The 22,200-nt window shown below is 36.4% G+C and overlaps 1 protein-coding gene across 2 annotated transcripts in view; it reads left to right on the top strand.

Annotated features, from left to right (window-relative positions):
• Positions 1–22,200, top strand: part of ADAMTS19 (ADAM metallopeptidase with thrombospondin type 1 motif 19) — a 236,401-nt gene that overhangs the window by 195,817 nt on the left and 18,384 nt on the right. For both annotated transcript variants that reach the window (XM_070569341.1, XM_070569340.1), the window contains 3 exons: positions 8,402–8,537; positions 13,525–13,729; positions 16,190–16,342. In XM_070569341.1, coding sequence (XP_070425442.1) covers positions 8,402–8,537; positions 13,525–13,729; positions 16,190–16,342 — 494 coding nt within the window. The remainder of the gene's footprint in view (positions 1–8,401; positions 8,538–13,524; positions 13,730–16,189; positions 16,343–22,200) is intronic.

Genomic DNA, 22,200 nt, shown 5'->3' with positions numbered 1-22,200 from the left:
GATTGGAGTAGTTGGCTTTGGGTTGAAATATGGACAGCCCATCACTAGTAACAGGAGAAAAGACAGTATTTGTGAACAGAAGCAGGCGACAGGAACTTATAGTGGTAGTCTTCTAGTTACATCTGTTTTATTAATAAAAGCCATCTTGCTAACAGCGAAGGTGGAAAAAGGAGATAGTAGAATTTGGAAAAGAGGTCACTTAAGAGAGTGAGAGAGTGAATGAAGTGGGTAAATGTATCTTGATTGTGTGGTAGCTCTCCCTGATGGTACACTTGAAGTTAAGGGTCATGAACTTAGTTTGACAACAGCCAACATAATGGTGTGTTACCCTTCAGTTATGTATAGCATGCAGATGCACTTGTGGAGTGAGTTTGGGAATTGCCAGGTGAGTATAAAAAAATAAAAATAAAAAATATAGGTGACCTGAGGTTGTTTGTAAGGAGCTGAAAATGGTTCATCATGGAATTTAGTTATATAAGGAGGAAAGTAAAGAGATCAGCAGCTTGAAAGACGGTGAAAACGTGGTAAGATTGATGGATTATAGGGCCTGGTGGGGTTAAAGAACTTTTAGTCTCAGGGTATTAAAGGGAGAGGGCTGGGAACACAGGAGATGGTGACAGAAAATAGAGCTGAGATTATGGAGGAGTCATAGTTATTGGTAATAACAAGACCAAGGGAGTTCATGGCTGAAGTAAAGTGAAAGGCAGGATCTCTGGGAAGAGAAGAGGCTAGGAAGTGAGAGGTCTCAGTGTTAGAAGAATCATTCAAATGGATAACATAATTACAAAAATTGTGCCAGAAGCAGTATTAGAAAATATAACAATAATCCAGGAACTAAAATCTTAAAGAGAGGGAGTGGCCCAAGGGTTGGTGTTTGACTCCAGCAAGAAGGGGGATGCGTTCTATAGTCTGATCTAAAGCTGGATGTTTGGGAAGAAGGAAGAGAGAATGGTTGGGTAGTGGCCTGAGGAGGATGGACACCCATGCTGCCTCTAAATCCAAAGGTGCAGGGCGTAAGCAGGAAAATGGCCACCCCCCTGGAGGCTGCAGGGAAAGCAAGAAACAGTGTCCTCAGGAGAGAGCAAAAAGGTGCCAGCAACATCCAGAGGTGCGGAGGCTGGGGAGAAGCAGCTTTTGTCAAAGTGCTCAGAGATCTGGGCTTCTCAGCTGACTCGTGGAGCACCTGGCCTTAAGGGGTCACCAGAGTAAAGGCACCATTGTGGGGCAGAGGAAGGGGAGATTATACAGATCATGCTTTGCTCCCAAGGATATAGAGTGATTACAACAAAAGGATTTCAGATCATTCTTGCAATTTAAAAGAATTTATTGGTCATCTTTGCCACAATGAAATTTTCATTGGCCATGTTTCTCCTGGGGCCCCTTTATTGCCATGTGACTTGAGATCCTCTCCCCTCCTGTCTCCAGCTGATGCTCCCATATACACCTGGATTCCTGTTCCTCTGCTCCACCCTTTCTTCACTGATGCCAGGGCCTGTTTCACTTAAGAGATTCTGCTTCATATCTTCTATCCAAATAAAAAGACAAAAATACAACAGAAACAAATATATTTGAAGTGAAAATCTACACGGTTAGAATTTTCTCTTTATATAACTCAGATTAGAACGACCAGCCGCCAGGCAATGGTGAGCTGTGGGGAAGTGCAGTGATGAAAAGGTTGATGGTTCCTGTTACAGCACTGAAAGGCAGTCATTAAAATCTGTTTATATTTGAAATTCTAGGCAGGAAAATGTTTGCCCAGTGAATTTTATTATCCTAAATTTTTTTCTTTCTGTAATTGTGGTCTAATAAAAGCTGCATCAGAAGTAAACATACAGAACTTGTCAGTCTTCAATTTGAAAAAGCAAGTTTTTAGGGTTAAAAATTTTTCCAAAAATCACGTTAATTACAGCCTAGTATATGTTTTGCCAATTGCCAAACCGTAAAGAATTAGAGGTTCATTATAAATTCTTTTAGTTTCAGAGTCACAAGGGCTTTTAGATATTCTCAAGCATAACTTCTTAATTATTAACATGAGAAAATTGAAGAGCATAGAGGTTAACTGACTTCGCGTGGTCACATGCCCACTGGGGGTAGAGCCAGGATTAGAATCCAGGATTCCTGAGTTCAAGTCTTCTTTCCTCCTCATCATATACTTCCTTCAAGAATAGCTCAGGAGGCTTAATGCCATTTCTTTCCACAAAATAGAGCATGTCCCTTAGAGATTATGTAAGTTTTCTTTGGATTCAAAGACATGTTTTATTTTAATCTGCTAAATAAGAATTTAGATATGTCCTTATTTTTATTTCAAATGGTTTAGTTTGCAAAATAATCCTTCTAATTATACACGATCTCTATATGATTTGCGCTTGAATAGATCTTTCTCAAATCTGTTCCATTGTGTTTAGTCAACAGTTTTCAATTATCTCTGACTATGTTAATAGGGCGCATATTGAATTCAATGCCAAAATATTTCTGGGCTTTTGGATATTATTTTCCTTTGCAGTTCATAAATAAAGTGGATGGACAGGATTTCAAGAATCGCATCATTTCTGACTTCGTATTTTCGATTTTATAGCCAGAAAGAGCTTTGTAATCTTTCAGCATATTCATGAATTAAATGAGAGTAAGTTCAAAGCACAGAACATTGGAAACAGATTCATGCAAAATTTCTCTTCAAGAGCAAAGAAATAATAGCACTATTTTACTTCACAGGAATACATTAAGCAAGAGCAAATAAAGTATCATGGAACGGTATAAAGTTTCAATGTTTCACATAAGTTATTTTTTTAATTCTATTGTAAGGCATTAGACTGTCAGCAATAAGTGGGGAAAAAATTTTTTTGAGATACCTAGTGTTGTGTAGCTAAATATTTATTACAATGATCTTTTATATCAGTATCTCAAACTAAGTTTTAAAATGATAACCCAAATTAAGGTTAATTCATTGTGCATTTCTATTAACTGATTAATACCAGTTATTACAAGATCTGAAAAGCCTAAGATAGAAACATTCCTTCAAGAGGGAATATTGTTTTAAAATATCTAACGGATGCTGGTGATCTCAAGTAAATTTTTCCAACAGTTTAATATATGTACACTTTTCATCACTGTCTTTTCAAATTCTGATGGTTCTAGAATGATTTGAATTGATATATCGCTTTGTATTTTAGCATTGCCTATTGAAATTAGTCCTTTTATTTTCAAACAGCTTACAATGTATTGGTGAAACAAATGTTTGCTTTACATTGGTGTTCTAAAATATCTAAAAAATCTTTGAAGGAATGTTTTAAATTTATCTTGGCACCTCAGAAGAGTGGGTCAGTGGATAAAGTTCCTTTTGACATAAAAGACCTGTTTTAAGTGATCTTAGCCTTCGGAGGCATTAGAGATGTATCGTTCCAGAATATCTGAGCGTGTATGTGAAATCAGCATTCCTCATACTGCATAAATCACTGCATTGCTCTAGGATTTATTTTGATCTAGTGAATGAATTAATTGTATAAAAGCTAGAACAAGGACTGCAAAATTCAATGACCTCTTTTGAAGTAAATGACGAGTTAAACATGGGTTTAGGAAATCTGAATAGATACAATTTAAAGGGGAAAAGAATAAGCTAACATTACACATTCTTCACATTAGTCCAAATCCTACTAGCTTACGACTCTCATGCTGTTCGCCTCTAGACAGGGCTGTCCTTGTTCACGACTAAATTCTGAGGAGGCATCCAAGACTTTGGGTTCAAGTTGAGGAGAAATATCTTAGTGTTCAAATGCCTGTATCTTTTTAAGGGTGCAGTTTGTTTCAGTTTTTCCATTTTAAAGGCACTTTGCGTGTACCAAAATAAATGTTATTAGCCAAATAAATGCAAAAATACTTTTTTCTGTGCATTTTATTTCAATAATATTTAGTACAATTGTGTATTCTACCCTCTTAAAGTAATAGGAATATTTTTGTATTATTGGAAACTCCCTATAAACTTGAAGTTTAATACCTAAATGATAATCCATTAAGTGGACTTGCCATAGATAACTATTTCAATTAGTCTTTTGCCAATGATTTTTCACCATTTTAGGAAACGCAGTGTTGAGATGAGCCTCTTAGTAGAGAAGGAACTTTGGGTTTGAATTACATGCTTATATTTCAGTCATTGATTCCTTTACCAATACTGACTGTGCACTGACTATTACTGGGTGGTCCAAAGATGAGTGCTTTCTACTTTTAGAGAGTTCATTGTCCATCTAGTAGGGGACAGATAATAGTAAAATCACTATACAGAGTCATATGGGGAGAGGTAGAAAGCCTTCCAGGAATATGCATAGGTGCAAAGGCACTGGTGTTGGTAAGAATGTTTATTACTAGGGTGCAAAATATGGGATCAAGGAGTGGGAACTGATTTGCCTAGGAAAGTAGAAAGAAGCTAGTTCATAAAGATCCTTGAGTGTTATGCTAGCACTCAAGTTAAATTTAACTTGAAAGTTATGGGATCCCATTAAAATATTTGTGTGCATGGGAATGACAAGATCAGATTGGATTATGTATTGGATGTTATGAACAATATGAAATAAAATTTTTTCATTAAAATAGAAAACGAAATAGTCATTTTAATATTAAGCCCAAACCCTGAGGGAAAAATATTTTAAAGAAATGTAAAAAGAATAGCTAAGAAGTAAATGGCATGACATGATTTTTGGAAGTTGTTCAAGTTAAAAAATGTATGCTTAAAAAATAACCAGCATTTTATGTATCTCTTAGAAGTGCTCAGAGAAAAGTCCTTCATCCTCAATAAAGTATATTTACTTCTGGTTCACTTGCTTGCTGGCCATTATTAGTTCAACAGAAAAAAATAGTTTAAAAGAAAATTATAAAGATAAATGAATATATATAGTCTCTGTCTTATAGAGTTCCATAATTTTATTAAAAAGTTTGGGATCTCCAATAATATATAGAAAATTTAAAAACACTGAACCCTGTCCTGAGCATGTGTTTCTACATTTATGATGCAAGTTCTAGAAATGTGATCTACCTAAATAGAATGTAGCTTTATTAAAAATATCCCTTTGGTTAAATACAGAGCATAGAAAAAAATATTGGCTTATCTCTGAGACTGGAAAAGAAGGCACACAATATAATATCTAGTCTTTATGTCTTCAGAAAACAAAGAAAGAGTCAGTAAATAAAAATGACCTTTCATTTTCAGATTTTGCCCAAATTTGGTAATGAGATGAATGCATTAATGGCTATTTTATTTTATTCGTAATTGTGTTTAAAACGGTGAAACAGATTTCCTCAATGCTGATTTAATGGGAATGACCCAGAGGTGAAGTTAATTGCCATAAAACAAGTAATACACTGTCAACAGCTTGCAGCTACTCATGGTTCAGGCAGAAGGCCAGTCGCTTCATCGCTTTCTGTTCGTCCCTAGGTTCCACGGTATTGGATGCATTGTAAATACTGCTATTAGATGCTAGAATGGAAATTTCCTGTGTTGGCTAGGACGTAAAAATATATAAAAGAAAAAAATTAAACAATAACATTTCCATATGGCTTTGAGTTCTTAGTTGTGTTTTCATAGGCATAATGTTTCTGTAGCTGAGCAATAGATTTTTTTCCTCTGATTCTGTTGTTTTTGTTCAACGAAATAAAAAAAAGTAGGGCTAATTTTATCCTATCTGCCAAAAAACTTACGATGTGAGCTTCCTCGCTGCAATGGAAGTGTCCCAGTTCATACTCACACGCCTTCATACTTTCTTAGAGCACCACTAAGGTGCTCCCTGAAATGATGCCAATACCTATGTCCATTTTCATATATCACTACTGATCCTTAAAAGATGTTTTCAGTAGTTCACTATGGTAGCTCTAAGCCAGTATAATTAAAGTTAGATATTTTCTGAGGAAAGGAAAAACTGTGGTACAATTAGCCCTGAGTTATTTGTTCCGTGACTACATATATGTTCAGCAAAAGCTTTCTGGATAATGTCTGTTTGTCATCTTTTTGTGTTGTAGTTGGCAAAAAGCCATTATCTAAATTAGTTTAGGCAACTACATGTGTTCTGTAAAAGAGTGTCTTATGACTGTGAAGGCCTTAAGTTAGATTTTATACCTAACATTTATATTTCACAAAAGTTGCGTTTATTTTAATCCTACTTTTAGGTAGGCATCATTGTAATGTAGAAATAACATGCTAGCATTATACAAAATTTCCATAATATCTATTTAATATATGCATCAGGTAATAAAGGTGCACCTGAAGTATAGGAAACTAGGAGGAAATTGACCAAAACTCTGTTCCAAATTCTTACATTTAAAAGGTAACTCCTGCCTTGTGAGGCCAGTTTTCTCTGTAAAAAACTGAACATAATAATTCATTTCTGCTTCTCTGACAGTTTATTTGAAAGTTGAAGTTGGTGAGTATTGAACACTACCATGATTAAGTCCAGTGCCACCTCCCACCCTTCTTGACACACCAAAAAATGGCCTGGACATCCTGTAAGCTATACCCGGGGCGTGAAAGGTTGCCTTTTCTCTACAAGTTAACATCAGCTTGCCTGACTGCATGAGCTGCACAGGTCAGGCTAGAAGACCACTGAGGCACAGCTGTTGCCTTCAGTTAGGCAGCTGGTGTACTGCGGTAAAGTCCTTGTCCTGGCGACTGCGTTCAGCCCATGCTACATTTGCCAAACCATGCACCCTGTTTGAGGGCAACTTCTGTGTAGTGAAAGGAGCACTGTTTTCTAATTCATCTGTCTAGAGGGCATGACTTTTTCCTAATCTGTACACTCTTAGGGCCACCTTTTACTAATCTGGTTGGATGTCCATCTCAAGGCCCTTCCCATTGTTGGCCCACTGGTGAACACTTTATAGAGTGCCATAGGGTCCTGGTTGGAGGCACACATTCTCCCACTTGAGGGAAAAGCCTTTGGCCTGCCTGGCACTCTGTTGTCTGTATTGAGCTCCCATAGAATAAATTGCATTGCACCGGAACCCTAGTATTATCCAAAAAGGGAATAATTTGGCCAACATTGTGCTGCCTATGCTAGAAAAGAGAACTGAAGATCTAAATGGTTTCAATAACATGATATGCAATAACCGCAGATATAATTGTTAGCTAATCCACATATGTATATAGATATAATCATGATTTTTGTATGATACAGATTGTTGTGGGACTCTGCTCAGTGCCGTTGAGAGGGAAATCAAGGGAAGATTCTGAACCTATGCCTGTTCTTTTGCCTTCTACTTGACTACCCTCTTGTCTACCCTCATACCCCAGTCAAGTCAAAGTAAAAGATACTTAAAAATTATTCAGAGTAGTTGTCTTTTTTTCTCTACATCCCTTCTTTTCTTCTTTCTTGATGCCAGCCTCCCTTCTCTGTTAATTAAATGACAGAGTGACCTCTTTGCCACCAGCCCAGGCTGTCCAATTTGGCATGACCAGCATGAACACTCTGAGCTCCCTAATTATCATTGCATGACAGTCATAGGACCCTAACTAATGGGCCTTTCAATAGAGACCCAGAAGACTTGTGATTTTTTTCTTAATCCTTCGTGACCCATCTGACTTTAAAATTGTTGGTTGATTTAATTATTTTATAATGTCAAACACTGAGTTAAATTAGGTTATTAAATCTTATCTAGATATTTAGACTTTTGTAGGAAAACAGAATTAGCACATATTTAATAGGCTTTTTAAGTGTAAGATGAAATAATAGAAGTGTTATCAAGTTAGTGTAATTATAGGGCTCTACCCAAATGAACTCAGCATGCAAATGGTTATTTTTACGTCCTGTAATCAGACTTTCATCATACCAGGGAAAGTAGGAAAGCCATTTTTCTGAAATCTTGTGGAAAATGGCAAGAATCTCATGGCTTTTCTTAGAAAACATGGCAATTATTAGGGAATGAGGATTTCTAGAATTCTTGGGGTCTTTATCAGAGACAATAAGAATAAAGGTCTGAGTTATACTCAAAATAAGCTTGCTTCCTATAACTTGCTACAGAGCACTGATGACATACAGCCAAATAATAAAAGGTGCACACATGTTTATATGCATGTTTGTGAGCTTTCAGGAATGCATATAGGTTTTATGAATATGTAGCTTTTCATCACTTAATGCTAAAAGATAGCATGGACTGGTAATGAATATCTTGTCAACTTAGGCTGCCACGATCCCTTTGTAATATAAAGCTTGTCATTGAATTCCTAGGAGGAAAAAATTACCATTCATTTTCCTTAAGCCTAGAGATATATTTTGTTGTGTAAATTATAAATATCATCTTTATTGATCTAACTGAAAATTTGTTTAAAATATCTATGAAAATTGCAACAAGCCTATGCACACCTAAATCCATCATATAAAGGCCTCTGATAACATTTCTTTATGTGTTTATTTGCTCTTTTCAGGAGAAAGGAAGACAACAGTGTCTTGCACAAAAATCATGAACAAAAATATCAGCATTGTGGACAGCAAGAAATGCAAATACTTAACCAAGCCAGAGCCACAGATTCGCAAATGCAACGAGCAACCATGCCAAACAAGGTAACCTGTCCCACCAATTGTTAAGGTTCTGTTTGTCGCTTAAATTGCTGGTCTTTCAAACATATTCAAAATATTAACAAAATCACACTTTCTTAAAACCATGCAAAGGAAGATATACCAAAATGTATGATTTTAAATAAGCTGGATCTAAGGAGGAAAGGTAATCATCATGATGGAAAGAGTATTGGAGCAGCAAAGTTAAGATTTACCTGGACTTTAACTAGTGTGCTCCATGGTGTGAAAACAACCACTAACTGGGCTGGAGGGAGGAGTCATGAAAATTATTCGGTAACCTATTGGTCACTACTTCAAAAATCTGGTGATTGGGGTGAATTTAGCTATTCGTTCCTGAATTCTCTGAAATGGTGTGTTAGAACTTGCCAAGGGTGATACAAACCAAAGCTGGACTGACCAGGACCCAGTCCCCTACACAACAACAGGGGCAGTGTGGTCTACAGGCTAGATTCTCACGTCCTGTCCCAGAGTTCTGAATGCAAACTGCTGGGTTCCTGATCTCTGATCCCCAGATTCCTAATCTGGATCCTAGTTACTGGACAGTCAGTTGCTTTGGCTGCCTGTGACTTCCCCGATGAGAATTAGGCAACAAATCGGGCAAGAAACATGTAAGTAGGGGACAAAACAGCAATGCCAAGCAGCTGAAAGTGGCATAGAAAGAAGGCTATGCCTTAGTCACTAACAGAAACAAATGAGTGGAACCTGAGTATAATTTTGGAGCGAGCTAGCAGCAAGTCTGTTTGGAATGGATCCCATCACAGGGCTCCTGAAAATCCACACACTTTCATATGAAAATTAATGTTTGGCTGGAGTGGGACTCAACCTCAGTGTCAAAAGTCCTAAAACCTTTTAGGGATAAAATGATAAAAAGAATGTCATACTGGCTTGATTCCTCTAGAATCTGAGGACAGGGAGATTTATTCTATCCTGCCATTCAGGGATTTGTTGAGGCTCAATGAGTTAGTCTAACTGTGAGTTCTTAGGGAACCAAACAGAATTGACTCCTCTCTCAATAGCTTCTACAGGGGAGTCACAATGAATTTACACATCCTCCAACTCAGATATGCAAAGAATTTGTAGCTTTGTAGCAGTCTATAACTAACAATCTTATTCATGACCCTCCACCACATGAGGAAGTATGGGAGGGTGGTTAAATAACTAAGGGGAGGAAGAACAAAGTTGCCAATCAACTATATTTGGGCCTTTCTATCTTAAATAATCTCTTTGGGAATTAGTGGCATCCAGGCTAATGCTCAGTTCTAGTTTCCCCATTCCCCCTGCCTTCCCCCTTCGATGTAGCACTGCATCCTGAGTCCCCTCTATTTCTGGCTTCTTGCAAAACGCAATAATTAAGCCCTCCAGATCTGGCTCATGCTATGTTAATGAGAGCTTAAAAGAATTTGGAAAATCCTTTCTTCCTCTACAAAGCTGAAATTTCAAGACTTGCTTTTCTGTAGATTCAGTGTATTTAAGGTATCAAAAGCTGATTATCAACTTTTCCTTTGCATTCCTGCTCTAACAATCCTATCCCCTAACTCCCCCAACCAGGCAAAAATATGCTTCTAAGGAATAGGGCAGTGAATGATATGTGAAAGAATGTGCATAAGACAAAAGTACGTGAATATATTTTCAGTAATATTGTACCCATTGCACTTGCCTGGCTATGTGCTTTTCAGGCTAAGTCCATTAGTAGATGAACTAGTTAAGCTTTTTTATGAGGCAGTGTAGTAATCAACAGGAAGGGTGACCTAGGGAATTATTGTTGCCTACAGTCACGTCCTTGGGACCTTTCCCTTCAATGCTGGACAGGTAGAGAAGCAGAGTTTTTGGCTTTTGCCCTGTCAGCTAAAGAACTGGATCCTTTTTGTTATTATTCTTCCTAAGACTTATCTTTCTCTCTATCTCTTTTAATAGATATTAAAATGCTAATTTATCTTATGTTAAATAATTTATTAAAATATTTCACAACACCATTTGTTTTACATACCATATAGCTTTTCCATTTGGATGAAAGAGCAGTGGCTTTTTCTGATCTATCAGGACTCTTGAATTAGCTGGATTTGAGGTCTAGAGTATATTTGTCACTTCCTAACTTGGTCTGTGAAGGATCAGAGTGTACAGTACACACGAGTTATTGTGCCTTCACTGACCTCGGCTATCTTGGGGAAAAATGCCCCCATAAAGACTTGGTAAAAGGAATAGTTTTCAAAGGTCAGTACATTTCTAAGTGAGAACTTTTTGCAGCTGGAGACTGGAAGTCTTTTTGTTAGAGATTATTATCTACCTTCCCTTGGAAAAGGAGGCAATATGTTTTGAACCACCAAGAAGCAATGTCAGTGAGGTTAACCAAAATATTAGAAAGTAAGAAATGGACATGGGCAATTATTAGGGGTCATCACAGGAAAACTTTCTAAGACTTACTGGCATAGCGTAACCTTCATTTCTCCTGCCTCTTCTTTCCCCCTACCCTAGTAAGAAATATTCTAATTTCCATTCTCATTTAGCGAAAAAGTCACCACATAGCCTGATGGAACCCTATGAGCCAAATATGAAATATATTGATGCACTGGTAAATAGCTTTGCAAGAAGGAATCTTAAAGATGAGGAAATGGGATAATTTCAAATTAGATGAATTCTAAACTACAAAATGTTTTCTCTCATTAGAATATATTTTGCATTTTAGTTCTTATTTTTGAGCAGTTTTCACAAGGAATGGAAAAGGCAACTTTTGTCATTACACTAGAGATTGCTAAAATTTATTTTATTTAAAAGAAATGAGATTCCATGAAATTGCAAAGACTTCTCTTTTCAGTAGTGCCTTCTGGGTTCCACAGTTGAGGGGAAAGGTACATAGATGGGCTTAAATTGTGCTTATAGCCTGGGTATCTTTGTGGAGAAAGATGAAGCAGAAACTAAAATAAATTTGGAAGATAAATATTCACTTTAGGAAAAAGCCACTAGGGGACTCCAAAGCAAAATGGTAGATGCACATCATACTTGATAGCCCAGCAGACAAGAACTTTTGTTAGAGGCAATAGTGGAGTGCAAATGTTATCATTATTTTTTTTTTCTTTTTCAGAAATAGAAGCGTAGAATCATTTAGAATTAAACCATTGTACAGATTATACAGATGAGAAAACTAGGTTGGCGGAGGATGTGGACTTCTCAAACTTTGGATCATTGCCAAGAACATTTGGGCTTAAGTAAATTTGGAAGAATTTAGGCTATTTCTGAAAACTCTAGAGAGAAACTAATTCCATTTCAAGAAATATTTAATGAAAAGCTGTTGTGTAAAATGTGTTATGGCTGCAAAGAAGAATAAGGCATTGATCTCTGCCTTTGAAGAGATTATATGCTAAGGAAAACATCAAAATCTGTAGGTAGACCGTGAGCCCCTCCACTTCCCTAGGGAATATCCAATAGATCTTGTGTGACTGCCACAAGCCAGGTGACAGAAGGCAGAGGAGAACACAATCCCTGTGGTTGGATGGAGAAGCCCTTCTAGGAGGTGGGGATTTGGAGCTGGCTGGCAGAGATCTATACAGCGGATGCTCCATAAACAAATGCCATGAAGTGAAAATAAAAAGTGTTTGGGGAACAAGCTGAACATATGGTTTATTTTCTAAACAAGTGAGAGATGAAGCTAGAGAAATACATCAATAAGTCTAAATCATTTATAAATATATTGTGATATATATATGGTATGTACTATATACTGAGTGCCTCTTGTAGGTCAGACAGTATAATAATAAACACTTTTACAAATGAGACAATGGAAACTTAACAGCTGTTAAGTACTGTTCCAAGAATGTGCACAGCTAGTAAGGAACCCAGAATTAAGCTCAGGGCTTCTGACTGCCCTTCACTGTGCTGAAATAGGATTGTGCAGAGAGTTTCGTGGGGGATTTAGATGCCCCAGCAAGGTTGTCCAAATAATGGGAAATGCAGGGAGGGTTTTATTGACAGGAATCAGACAAATACCAAATTTCATGAATCACGTTACTGGCACAGGCCTTGGTTCCTTCCTGAAATAAATTTTGGGGAGGCTTTTGAGTTAGTGGTCCTTAGGATAGATCCCAATTCATTAGAAATGGAAGTGACATAGATACATATCACTTTCCTGATGATTGTTTGGGAAAAGAATCTCTATCTAGGTATTAAAATACGTAGTATATATTGGCCAAATCACTGAATCAGTGAATCAGTGAAATCCAAGAATAATATTGGAGTCCTGGGGACCTCTAGAATGAGGACACTTCATGTTTAGCCCTGTGAGCCTGTAACTCCATTGTCTATGACTGCATTGTAACTAGACAGTGGCCAGCCTAAAGAAATGTGTGTAGTTTTGTGTGAAGGATATGTCCCAGACTCAAATCTTGTTGCAAGTGATAGGCATAATGCATTAGTGATTGCTTCCCCCAGGGAAGAGGGGATTCTCAATGACAGGTTTCTGTTACCTTGCTACCACCTGCACATGTCTCATTGTGAGGTAGTCTCCAGTGTCAGTTCAATTTCAGTCCACAACCTTGTGACCTTTGGTAAGTTACTACAGCTCTCCTTGCCTTGGTTTCCCTTTTTGTAAATGGCCATGACAGTTGTACTACCTAACACATGGAGCTAGTGTGAAGATTTAAAACACAAAGAACAGGAATAACTCATGTATGTTAGCACTTTTATGCTTGTTAGGGATCTCAGTATGGCGATATGATGAGCAGTAACAGGCAAAGCATGCAGTATGATATGGATGGAATCTAATATATACTTTGAGATTCTAATAAGAGCAAGGCCGTGAAATAAGAAATATGGAAAATTCAAAGCAATAGAAAGCATGCATGTCTTAGAGAAAACTATAATGTTAGTCAAAAAAAGGTAAGGAGTTACTGTGTAAGATTCTGTTAGCTCTAGACATGTCAAAATATATAGTAGGTAGATATCTTTTAACTTGTTCCAGTGACCCTTGCTTTACTTTTAGGTGGATGATGACAGAATGGACCCCATGTTCACGAACTTGTGGAAAAGGGATGCAGAGCAGACAAGTGGCCTGTACGCAACAATTGAGCAATGGAACTCTGATTAGAGCCCGAGAGAGGGACTGCACGGGGCCCAAGCCTGCCTCTGCCCAGCGCTGCGAGGGCCAGGACTGCATGACGGTGTGGGAGGCAGGAGTGTGGTCTGAGGTGCAGTACATGCCCCTTTTCTTTTCCATTTCCTTTCTTTTTCTGGCTCTTAGCTTGTATAAAGTCATGTTGCATCATGTTCAGAATCTCCCTGCATGGCCGTTTCAGTGCCATCTATTGATTTTTCTGATAATTAAAAGGATACGCTTGGGGCTGGCCCCGTGGCCGAGTGGTTAAGTTCGTGCGCTCCGCTGCAGGCGGCCAAGTGTTTCGTTGGTTTGAATCCTGGGCGCGGACATGGCACTGCTCATCAAACCACACTGAGGCAGCGTCCCACATGCCACAACTAGAAGGACCCACAATGAAGAATATACAACTATGTACCGGGGGGCTTTGGGGAGAAAAAGGAAAAAAATTAAAAAAAAATCTTTAAAAAAAAAAAAAAAGGATACGGTCATTAGGAATAATTTTGAAAACAGAAAAAAACTAAAACATTTACTCTTTATTCTGTAAATATTGTAACATAGTCAAGAACATATTTTATATACATTTTAGAATCCTGCTTTTTAACTTAGATATCATGAGTCTACTCTTTAGTGGGCACCTATTAAAATACACATTTGCCTCATTGTATATACATCTCTGAACATTTAAGAGGAAAAAGAAAGGACATTAACATTTAACAGTCATTTCCTGTGAGCAAGGACTCTGTTTTTGCTTCATATTTATGATATTGTTTAGATTTAATTACCAATGAAGAAAGTTAACAGTTTCTCCATTTTATAATATAGCTCAGAGAAATTAGTTTGCCCAATTAAGTGATAGAGATTTGAACCCAGTGCTGTCCAATCCACTGCACTACACCCCCACTAGCTTGTCATGAATGGCATATGGGTGTGTGCTGTGCCAAACTGTGTGCTTTATCTTCAGTTATCGTGATACGTATCTTTGCATAATAATAAACACCAGTCATTACTTACATTTACTAGCTGCTCTGAAGAACTTTAGGTGAGTATGTGGGTGCATGCACACACACACAAACACACTCACTCTTACAAACTCATACAGATGAGCCAATTAACCCAGCTCCCCAAAAAGCACATTAGCAAATAGCATGACTTTATTGTCTTTTCTGAGCTATACCTTGCAGCTTAATAGATTCTCCTTCATTTGTGATGTATACTTTTGAGAATGAATGCAATATCAAATTTTACATCAGAATGATTCACTTCAGTCTAGAGAGAAGATTCTCATGAGCATCAAAGAAACAAAAATACCCCAGCTCCAGCCTAACCTAACATTTTTGCAAACTCTTCAGGAGGAAATAGGTCAGAAATATTCTACTACATAGATTTTTGGCACCACGTGGGAGAAATAATATGTCTCAATGCAATATACCAATTAAAAAATGTCTCTCTTGTTTTGATGTAATTTAAAAATGAGTTTATGGATCAGGATTGGTTTCAATTGCAAAAATAAGAATATGAATACTAAAATACCAAATCATATAGTCAACTTTAAAACTCAACATATTCAAACACAGGCCAGAAGTTATAAGACAAGTACTCATTTGTGAAAAATTTACTATATTTAAAATATCATTAGTTTCATGCTCAAATTTTTAGGAACACAACTGTTGGAATCTACATGGTTATACTCCTAAACTGTATCATTGCTAAATGTATACCTGCAACTCTTTCTCTGGATTTTTTTCAGACATAAATATAAATTGGGTCTTTAAGTTTTGTCATCTCTCTCATCCCTCTCTCCTTCTCCCCTCTCCTGCCCAATGCCATTTTGGTCTCTATGTCCAGATAGTCAGTGATATGTACCTTTGTAAAACTGGTAAGCTTTAGACATATTCCATAATAGGGAGCATAAATGAGAGGCTAAGTTGCACCTGGAAAAGATTGGTGGAATATACATATGTGCTTCTTATCTGTTATGTCACTATCATCAATCAAACATCAATTATTTATGAAATGAACTAAACTGTTTTTGAATGGGTTATATTTTCAATCCGTACAACCATTTAGAATGATGATTTGTGGGGTATATAATTATGTAAAGAAATTGTTTTATTTTTACCAGGATTTTTCCCTGTTTTAGCCATAAGAAAAGTTTGTAAGAAATGACATTCTCTAAGAAATTGTAATTTTTCAACCAATTACATTGGTGAATTAATTTTTACATATAATGTGTAAAGTTTAGTATTTTACATTTTGATCATTGTAATTGTCTTTCATAAACAATCCCTGTGTTATATTACTCTCTGTAATAATAGTCCTGGGTTTCTGAAACCCATTGACCTCCAGCACTGTGCCCTGGGTCCCATCTGGTCTCTGATACTGGGACGTAGCCTGGGTTATCCTTATCCTTATCCTTTATTTTTTTACCTGGGCTTTATATAGGTGCTAGGCTTATAAGAGATGATTAGGACCAATACTTAATGTAATTTAATCATTAGTCTTTATCTCCTAATCACCAACTTTATCCAAACTCTCTGATGTTATCTTTCAGTGTTCTGTCAAGTGTGGCAAAGGCGTACGTCATCGGACTGTGAGGTGTACTAACCCTAGAAAGAAATGCGTCCTCTCCACCAGACCCAGAGACGCTGAGGACTGTGAGGATTACTCGAAATGCTATGTTTGGCGAATGGGTGACTGGTCTAAGGTGAGAATCATTCTGTACATTCTCTGTATTAAGTTTCAATAATGTCACCATTGCACTGGGTACTATAACTATACAGTATGAAGTTTAGTAGGACAGAGGGTAGAGGTAAAAATCATGGGACGTGGAGTATTATATACCCAGGTTCTAATCGTGCCTTTCTGTCCATGATCATGATCTCTATAAAACTGTTTTAAAGATTAAGTAAGATACAATGTATAAAGCACTGAACACTATTTGTGATACAAAGGATGCTCTCAAAAAGTACTATATTATTGTTGTCTTGTTGATGTAGTTCTTTGTTAGAATATTTTTGTATAAAACTTATAAATAGAATACAATCAGATAAGTACATTCAAAATATAGTTAAGGAAGGTAGCATCAGAACCAAACAAAGAGAATTCCCATCTTAACATGTGGAAGGCATTCTTTTTCCCACCAATCTTTGGGGTTATGTATAGAAGAAGTGGAAAGGAACAGAATTCTTGAAGTCCTTTGGTCAAACCAAATGAACATAATTCATTTGGCAGGTGAACAGTAAGTTTAATTTCATGATAATAGTAATACTTAAAATTAATGAGCAAAATAGAGCCTCCTATGTAAATGAGCTGTAGAAAATAGCTCACATATTTACTCTACAAAGTATTAATGAATACCATGTTTTAAGATAAAATTCTGATCAAATCTGGATGAAAACAGCTCTCAAATACAAGTTCTCAGAAGTGGAAGTATTAATCAAATGATCCCCTATGTCTTGCCACTTTCAGCTCTGATATTTTATACCGTTTTTTTCATGGAATCATAAAATTCTAGGGGTTAGAAGAGACATAATAAATCCTGTCTCCTTCCATTTTATTTTATAAATGAAAAAAAAGCGGTGCCTCCCCGGGCATGGTGGGGAGTGTGGTGGCTATTCATAAATAACCCTAAATGATATTCTGGAAGAAATCTTTTCATTGTTTAACACACTGTGGTTAGCCAGCTTCCCCAATGTTATCCCAAAAGAAATCCATGACATTTAAAATCTATTTTCTTGTAATTATTCATGCCTTTCCTCTCGAAAGAAAGTTTGCATATTAACATCAAACCTGAGTTTTCTCAGTGAACTATACTCTTCTTTCCACAACTTACAACATTTAAAGTTTACATTGGGACTCTTTAAACGATGCGTTTCTAAACAAGGTACATTGATCCTTGACTGCAGAATTAGGAAGTCTGCAGCCCAACCTGTGCAGCTTTTAACTGGGGAACTACGTAAGGAAACTTCACACTTCAGAGTAAACAACTGCTAGATGAGAGAACTCCAAGTTAACCACAAATAATTTCTTCTACGTTCAGGGTTTATGTTTCCCTAATTCTAAGAGAAAGAAAGAGAGTAGGATGATAGGGAAAGACAATGGCTTGGAATCAAGAGACTCAGGGACAGTTTGGACTCCCTCGTTGTGCAGATGGGCAAACTGGTTAAACCATTGAATGAATACGTTTGTCTCTCTGTTTCCGTATGAGTGAAATAAGGAAAATAGACAATACTGTTGTTTTCAAGCTTTATGTGTGTTAACTCTTCTCTCAGCACTGAAGGAGTGCAATAGGACGAGGAAATGAAAGTAGCAGTTAGAGGGATGTGGGGAAGATCGCCTTTGCTCCTTTCAATTGTTAGGAACTCCGCATTTGCTTATTTTGGCGAGTGACACTGAATGTTTTCCCTAAATCAAATAGTTCTGCTCTAAGAAAAAGTTTGAAAACCCCTAGAGAAAATGAGCTCTGTATTTTCCAATTTTATTAATTAATAGAAATATTTTAAGTGATAAACGTCGTTAACCCCCAGTTAACTAGGAAAAATTAAAAACTGTCATTGCAAAAAACAGAAGATATGGGGCCAGCCCGTGGCCAAGTGGTTAAGTTTGGACACTCCACTTCAGCGGCCCGGGGTTTCGTCGGTTCGGATCCTGTGCGCAGACCTAGCACTGCTCATCAAGCCATGCTGAGGCTGTGTCCCATATAGCACAACTAGAAGGACCTACAACTAGAATATACAACTATGTACTGGGGAACTTAGGGGAGAAGAAGGAGGAAAAAAAAGAAGATTGGCAGCAGATGTTAGCTTGGGTGCCAATCTTTAAAAAAAACAACAGAAGATACATGTTTTATGGTAATTTATGACACAGAACTGTAAGCTCCTACATTGCTGCATATAGAAATATGCACATTATGCTGCATATAGAAATTTGTCTAGCAAATCCTATATGCATGACAGATACAATGCTATCGATTAATAAATGTGCTTATTATATGGCCTTTGGTTGAATCTTAAGCAAAACAAAAATTAACTGCGGAGATTACAGAAAACATTGATTTTGGTTTTTCAAGCTAAGCCTGAAAATATACTTTTCAAATTTTACCACAATTACATGTATGTAATTTTAAATATACCTAGATTAAGTCATCTTAAATTGGTTTTGTTGTTTTGCCCTATCGCTACCCAGCTAGAGCATAGCCTTTGTAAGGAAAGAAATGGACTGCTCTAATAAATATTCATCTTTATTCCATGACTTTTTACTTTCGTTGTTGGCCTGTTTGTTTCTTTCTTTGTTTATTTAGAAGATCCAGTATGTTGCGGGGTTTTTTCTCTTTGTATGAATATGAGTCTGCTCTTTTCCTTAAAGCTGTTTTCTCCTTCTTCATTTATGACTGAGGTCTCAGCATAACAGATTCAAACAGCATGCATAAATTAAAGCCAGTGGCTCCATGTGAACTTTATTGATCTCACCCCTCCTTCTTTACTCTTAAGATATCACTTTCATGTTAAAATGAAGGCCATTCCAAAATAATTACAGAGAAAAAGAATAATGCTGTGATTATTAAGTTTCAGTGATTAAAGTATTCATGGACAGAGGAAACACATAGATCACTTATTCTTATCAGCTGTGTCCCTGGAACAGGAATAGCAACAAGATGTGTGCAGTTGTGGGTGGATTTCTGTGCTCCTCTGAGGTCAATTAATCTGTCAGTTTCACTCAAATTCTACTAATCTTTTTAAACTATTGATAAACCTAAGTGGACTTAAAATTTAGCCTTGGATTGTCTTTAGTCAGGAATATTTAATGGACTATCCATGAAGTCTAGCTCTGAAACCCTGCCCCTCCTTTGATAATATGGATGAGTCACTAGAGAATCAGTTGAAAGAAAATTCTATTCTCAGGATCTCCCACTGTCTAAAAGTCACTGACCACTATGGGGCCAACAGAAAATATTTGCTAAATGAAGCCTTGCTAAGAATATGGCTTATGCCTCAAACTGTGTTCACTGCATATGTTATCAGCCTATGTGATTTCTAGCATTTATGTTTTGCTGGTTTTGTGTAAACAGTGCAAAAATTGCTCTCAGCTTGAGAGGGAAAAATACAGATCCAAGGATACTCAAAGAGAAAAATCTCCTGTCATAAAATCGCTACCTCTGATTTCTAAATAGATGTAATGCAGCCTTTTTTTGAAAAATGCTCATGTATATTTCATTGAGACTAGAAAGTTGCCAAAAGTAGGACACAAACGATGAGGTTGCTTTGCTCTGGCTTGGGTTAACCATTGACACAATTATGTGCCACATTCTGACTCACTCTCTGATATAGATATGGCCTTAGGGTCTTTCTTGGGAGAACAGAACACAACCTATATATTTCCTAGTAATATAAATCTGTATTTACTCATTTAAGCTGTCCTAAGTATAGAATGCTGACTTGAAAAATAACATAGGCCCTTATGTTTAATGAATTGCCATATTTTTTGTGTGATTTTGACCTTTCTGCCTTTATTTGAACTTCTACAACTTCTTGTTTTCATTATTGGAAGCCAGTAGAGAAGCAAATAAAAAAGTATTCTTTTATCTACTAGTCACACAGAATTTGGTCCTTCGTGAAGCTTTTATGGAGTTAACTTTTCTGTGCAGTATTAACAAGTGGTTTATACTTATTCAAGTGAATTTGAATGACAAACAAAACACCTTGGAATTGCACATAATTATTCTTGGCTTTTCTTTAGATTTAATTCATACTCTACAATTTGAATTTTAATCCTTTAAAATTCTGGCGAATTAATAGTTTTGGCCACATATCAAATTATGACACGATTAATATATTTTTGGACAAGAGATTATGAGTCTTTTTGTGATGATATAATTCAAAATCATACTGGAAGCACAGTAAGTCATTTTGGATGATTTAATTACACTGATAGTATGGTATATCTTTGTTTAGAAGTGGTAAATATAAAGCTTGCAGTATAATTAGTCATCTTTAACTTATCCCACAATAGGAAACCTCAATTCTATTCAGTTGAATAGAAGAGGAATCTAAAACACTAAAATTATGAGTAATCACGGAGGACATTTCTTTCCACAAGGAAAACTCAGGGAATCATTGAAGGAAACTTAAAGAAACAAATCTTGATCAATGCAATCAAGAATATCCTAAACTAAATGACTAGATAACACCATGTTTTTAATCATGCATCTTCACTGATCAGTGTTTTTGCATTAAGTCAAAGGGATAAAAAGAACAGATCCAGAAATCCCAAAGGAGGAATTTCTTGTTGTCCCATGGCCTGGCTAAGACCTTAAGCCTATGGATTCCTGCATGTCTGGACTGACTCAATGCTGGCATATACTCTACCCCCATTAAAATCAACGTGGAGGAGATCTCAGAATCCAAATGAGAATATGTATAGCTTGTTTGTTTTAATACAATTAATTTAAGTGGGCTCTAGGGGTTGGTAGAAGGAAGCTCAATAAATTGTTAGAAGGCTTTCCACTTTAAATTTAAAGAAATAATTAGCAACAAGAGAAAATAAAAAAATTAAATTCCCTAGTAGAATGTAAAAATAAAAAATGTTGAGTATCAGCTGAAACTAGAGAATAAAAGGAATGGATAAAATGAGAACTGCTATAATCGAGAAAATATATTGTCAAGTAGATATATTAGCAAAATGAGTATTTACCAAAGACCTGAATGTCATTATTTTTATAAGACTAAATTCATATTTATTTATGAATTCTTGAGACTTGCATTCCTGAAATTATATTCCGTGGAAAACTCATTCCTTGGGATGTTGTCTCCATGTATGAGAAATTCTAGGGTTAAACAAAGATAAACAAATACTCTTTGCTGTAAGAATTTTTCGATCCGTTAACATTCTTCTGTACTTGGTAAATCTCAAAGAGAGATGACAGTATTTAGTATTTCTCTTTTCTTCTTCCTTTTACCAAAGATCACTTTTGCAGAGTGTGTAGCTAGTTTGTTATTTAGTGTAATACACTTTGGGAAAGCTTACATTAGATTATTCAAATTTCAAAGACTGGTTTTGTAAACATTTTTGAACTAGAGAAAATTTGTAGATTGAAACCAAATTGAAATTATCTGTAATCTGGAAAACTATTCTTGAAATGAATTAGCATTTCTATTCAAAATTATTTTCTAATTATATCTACACATCTATTGATATTTGGAAAAGATAACTGCTTATCATTTTTATAATTATAAATAATTTCCTAAAACAGGAAAAGTTGAGCAGCTATCCCATAAAGAAATATGAATCTATCACACTGAACTCTATCATTGTTGGATCAGTCAATGAATTAAAGAAACCAAAGGTGGTGGGCTCAGTTTAAAACATTTGGACATTGAGGAAACCTCTCCCAAGATTTCCTAAAGAAAAGATCTTTTGCAATACAGGAACATCTACTTTGAAAACACACTTGTCTCTGAGTGCTAAGCTGTTCGTACTAAAGAAATTACTCAATGATAAATATAATCCTTTTTCTCAAGAAGGACTTTCTATTATGTTGTTTAGATACATCCATTGAGCATTTGC

Source organism: Equus przewalskii, chromosome 13 (assembly GCF_037783145.1).
Source record: "Equus przewalskii isolate Varuska chromosome 13, EquPr2, whole genome shotgun sequence".
Lineage (NCBI taxonomy): Eukaryota > Metazoa > Chordata > Mammalia > Perissodactyla > Equidae > Equus > Equus przewalskii.
Note: the sequence above shows the minus strand (reverse complement) of the source record. Positions and strands in the feature narration are given on the sequence as shown.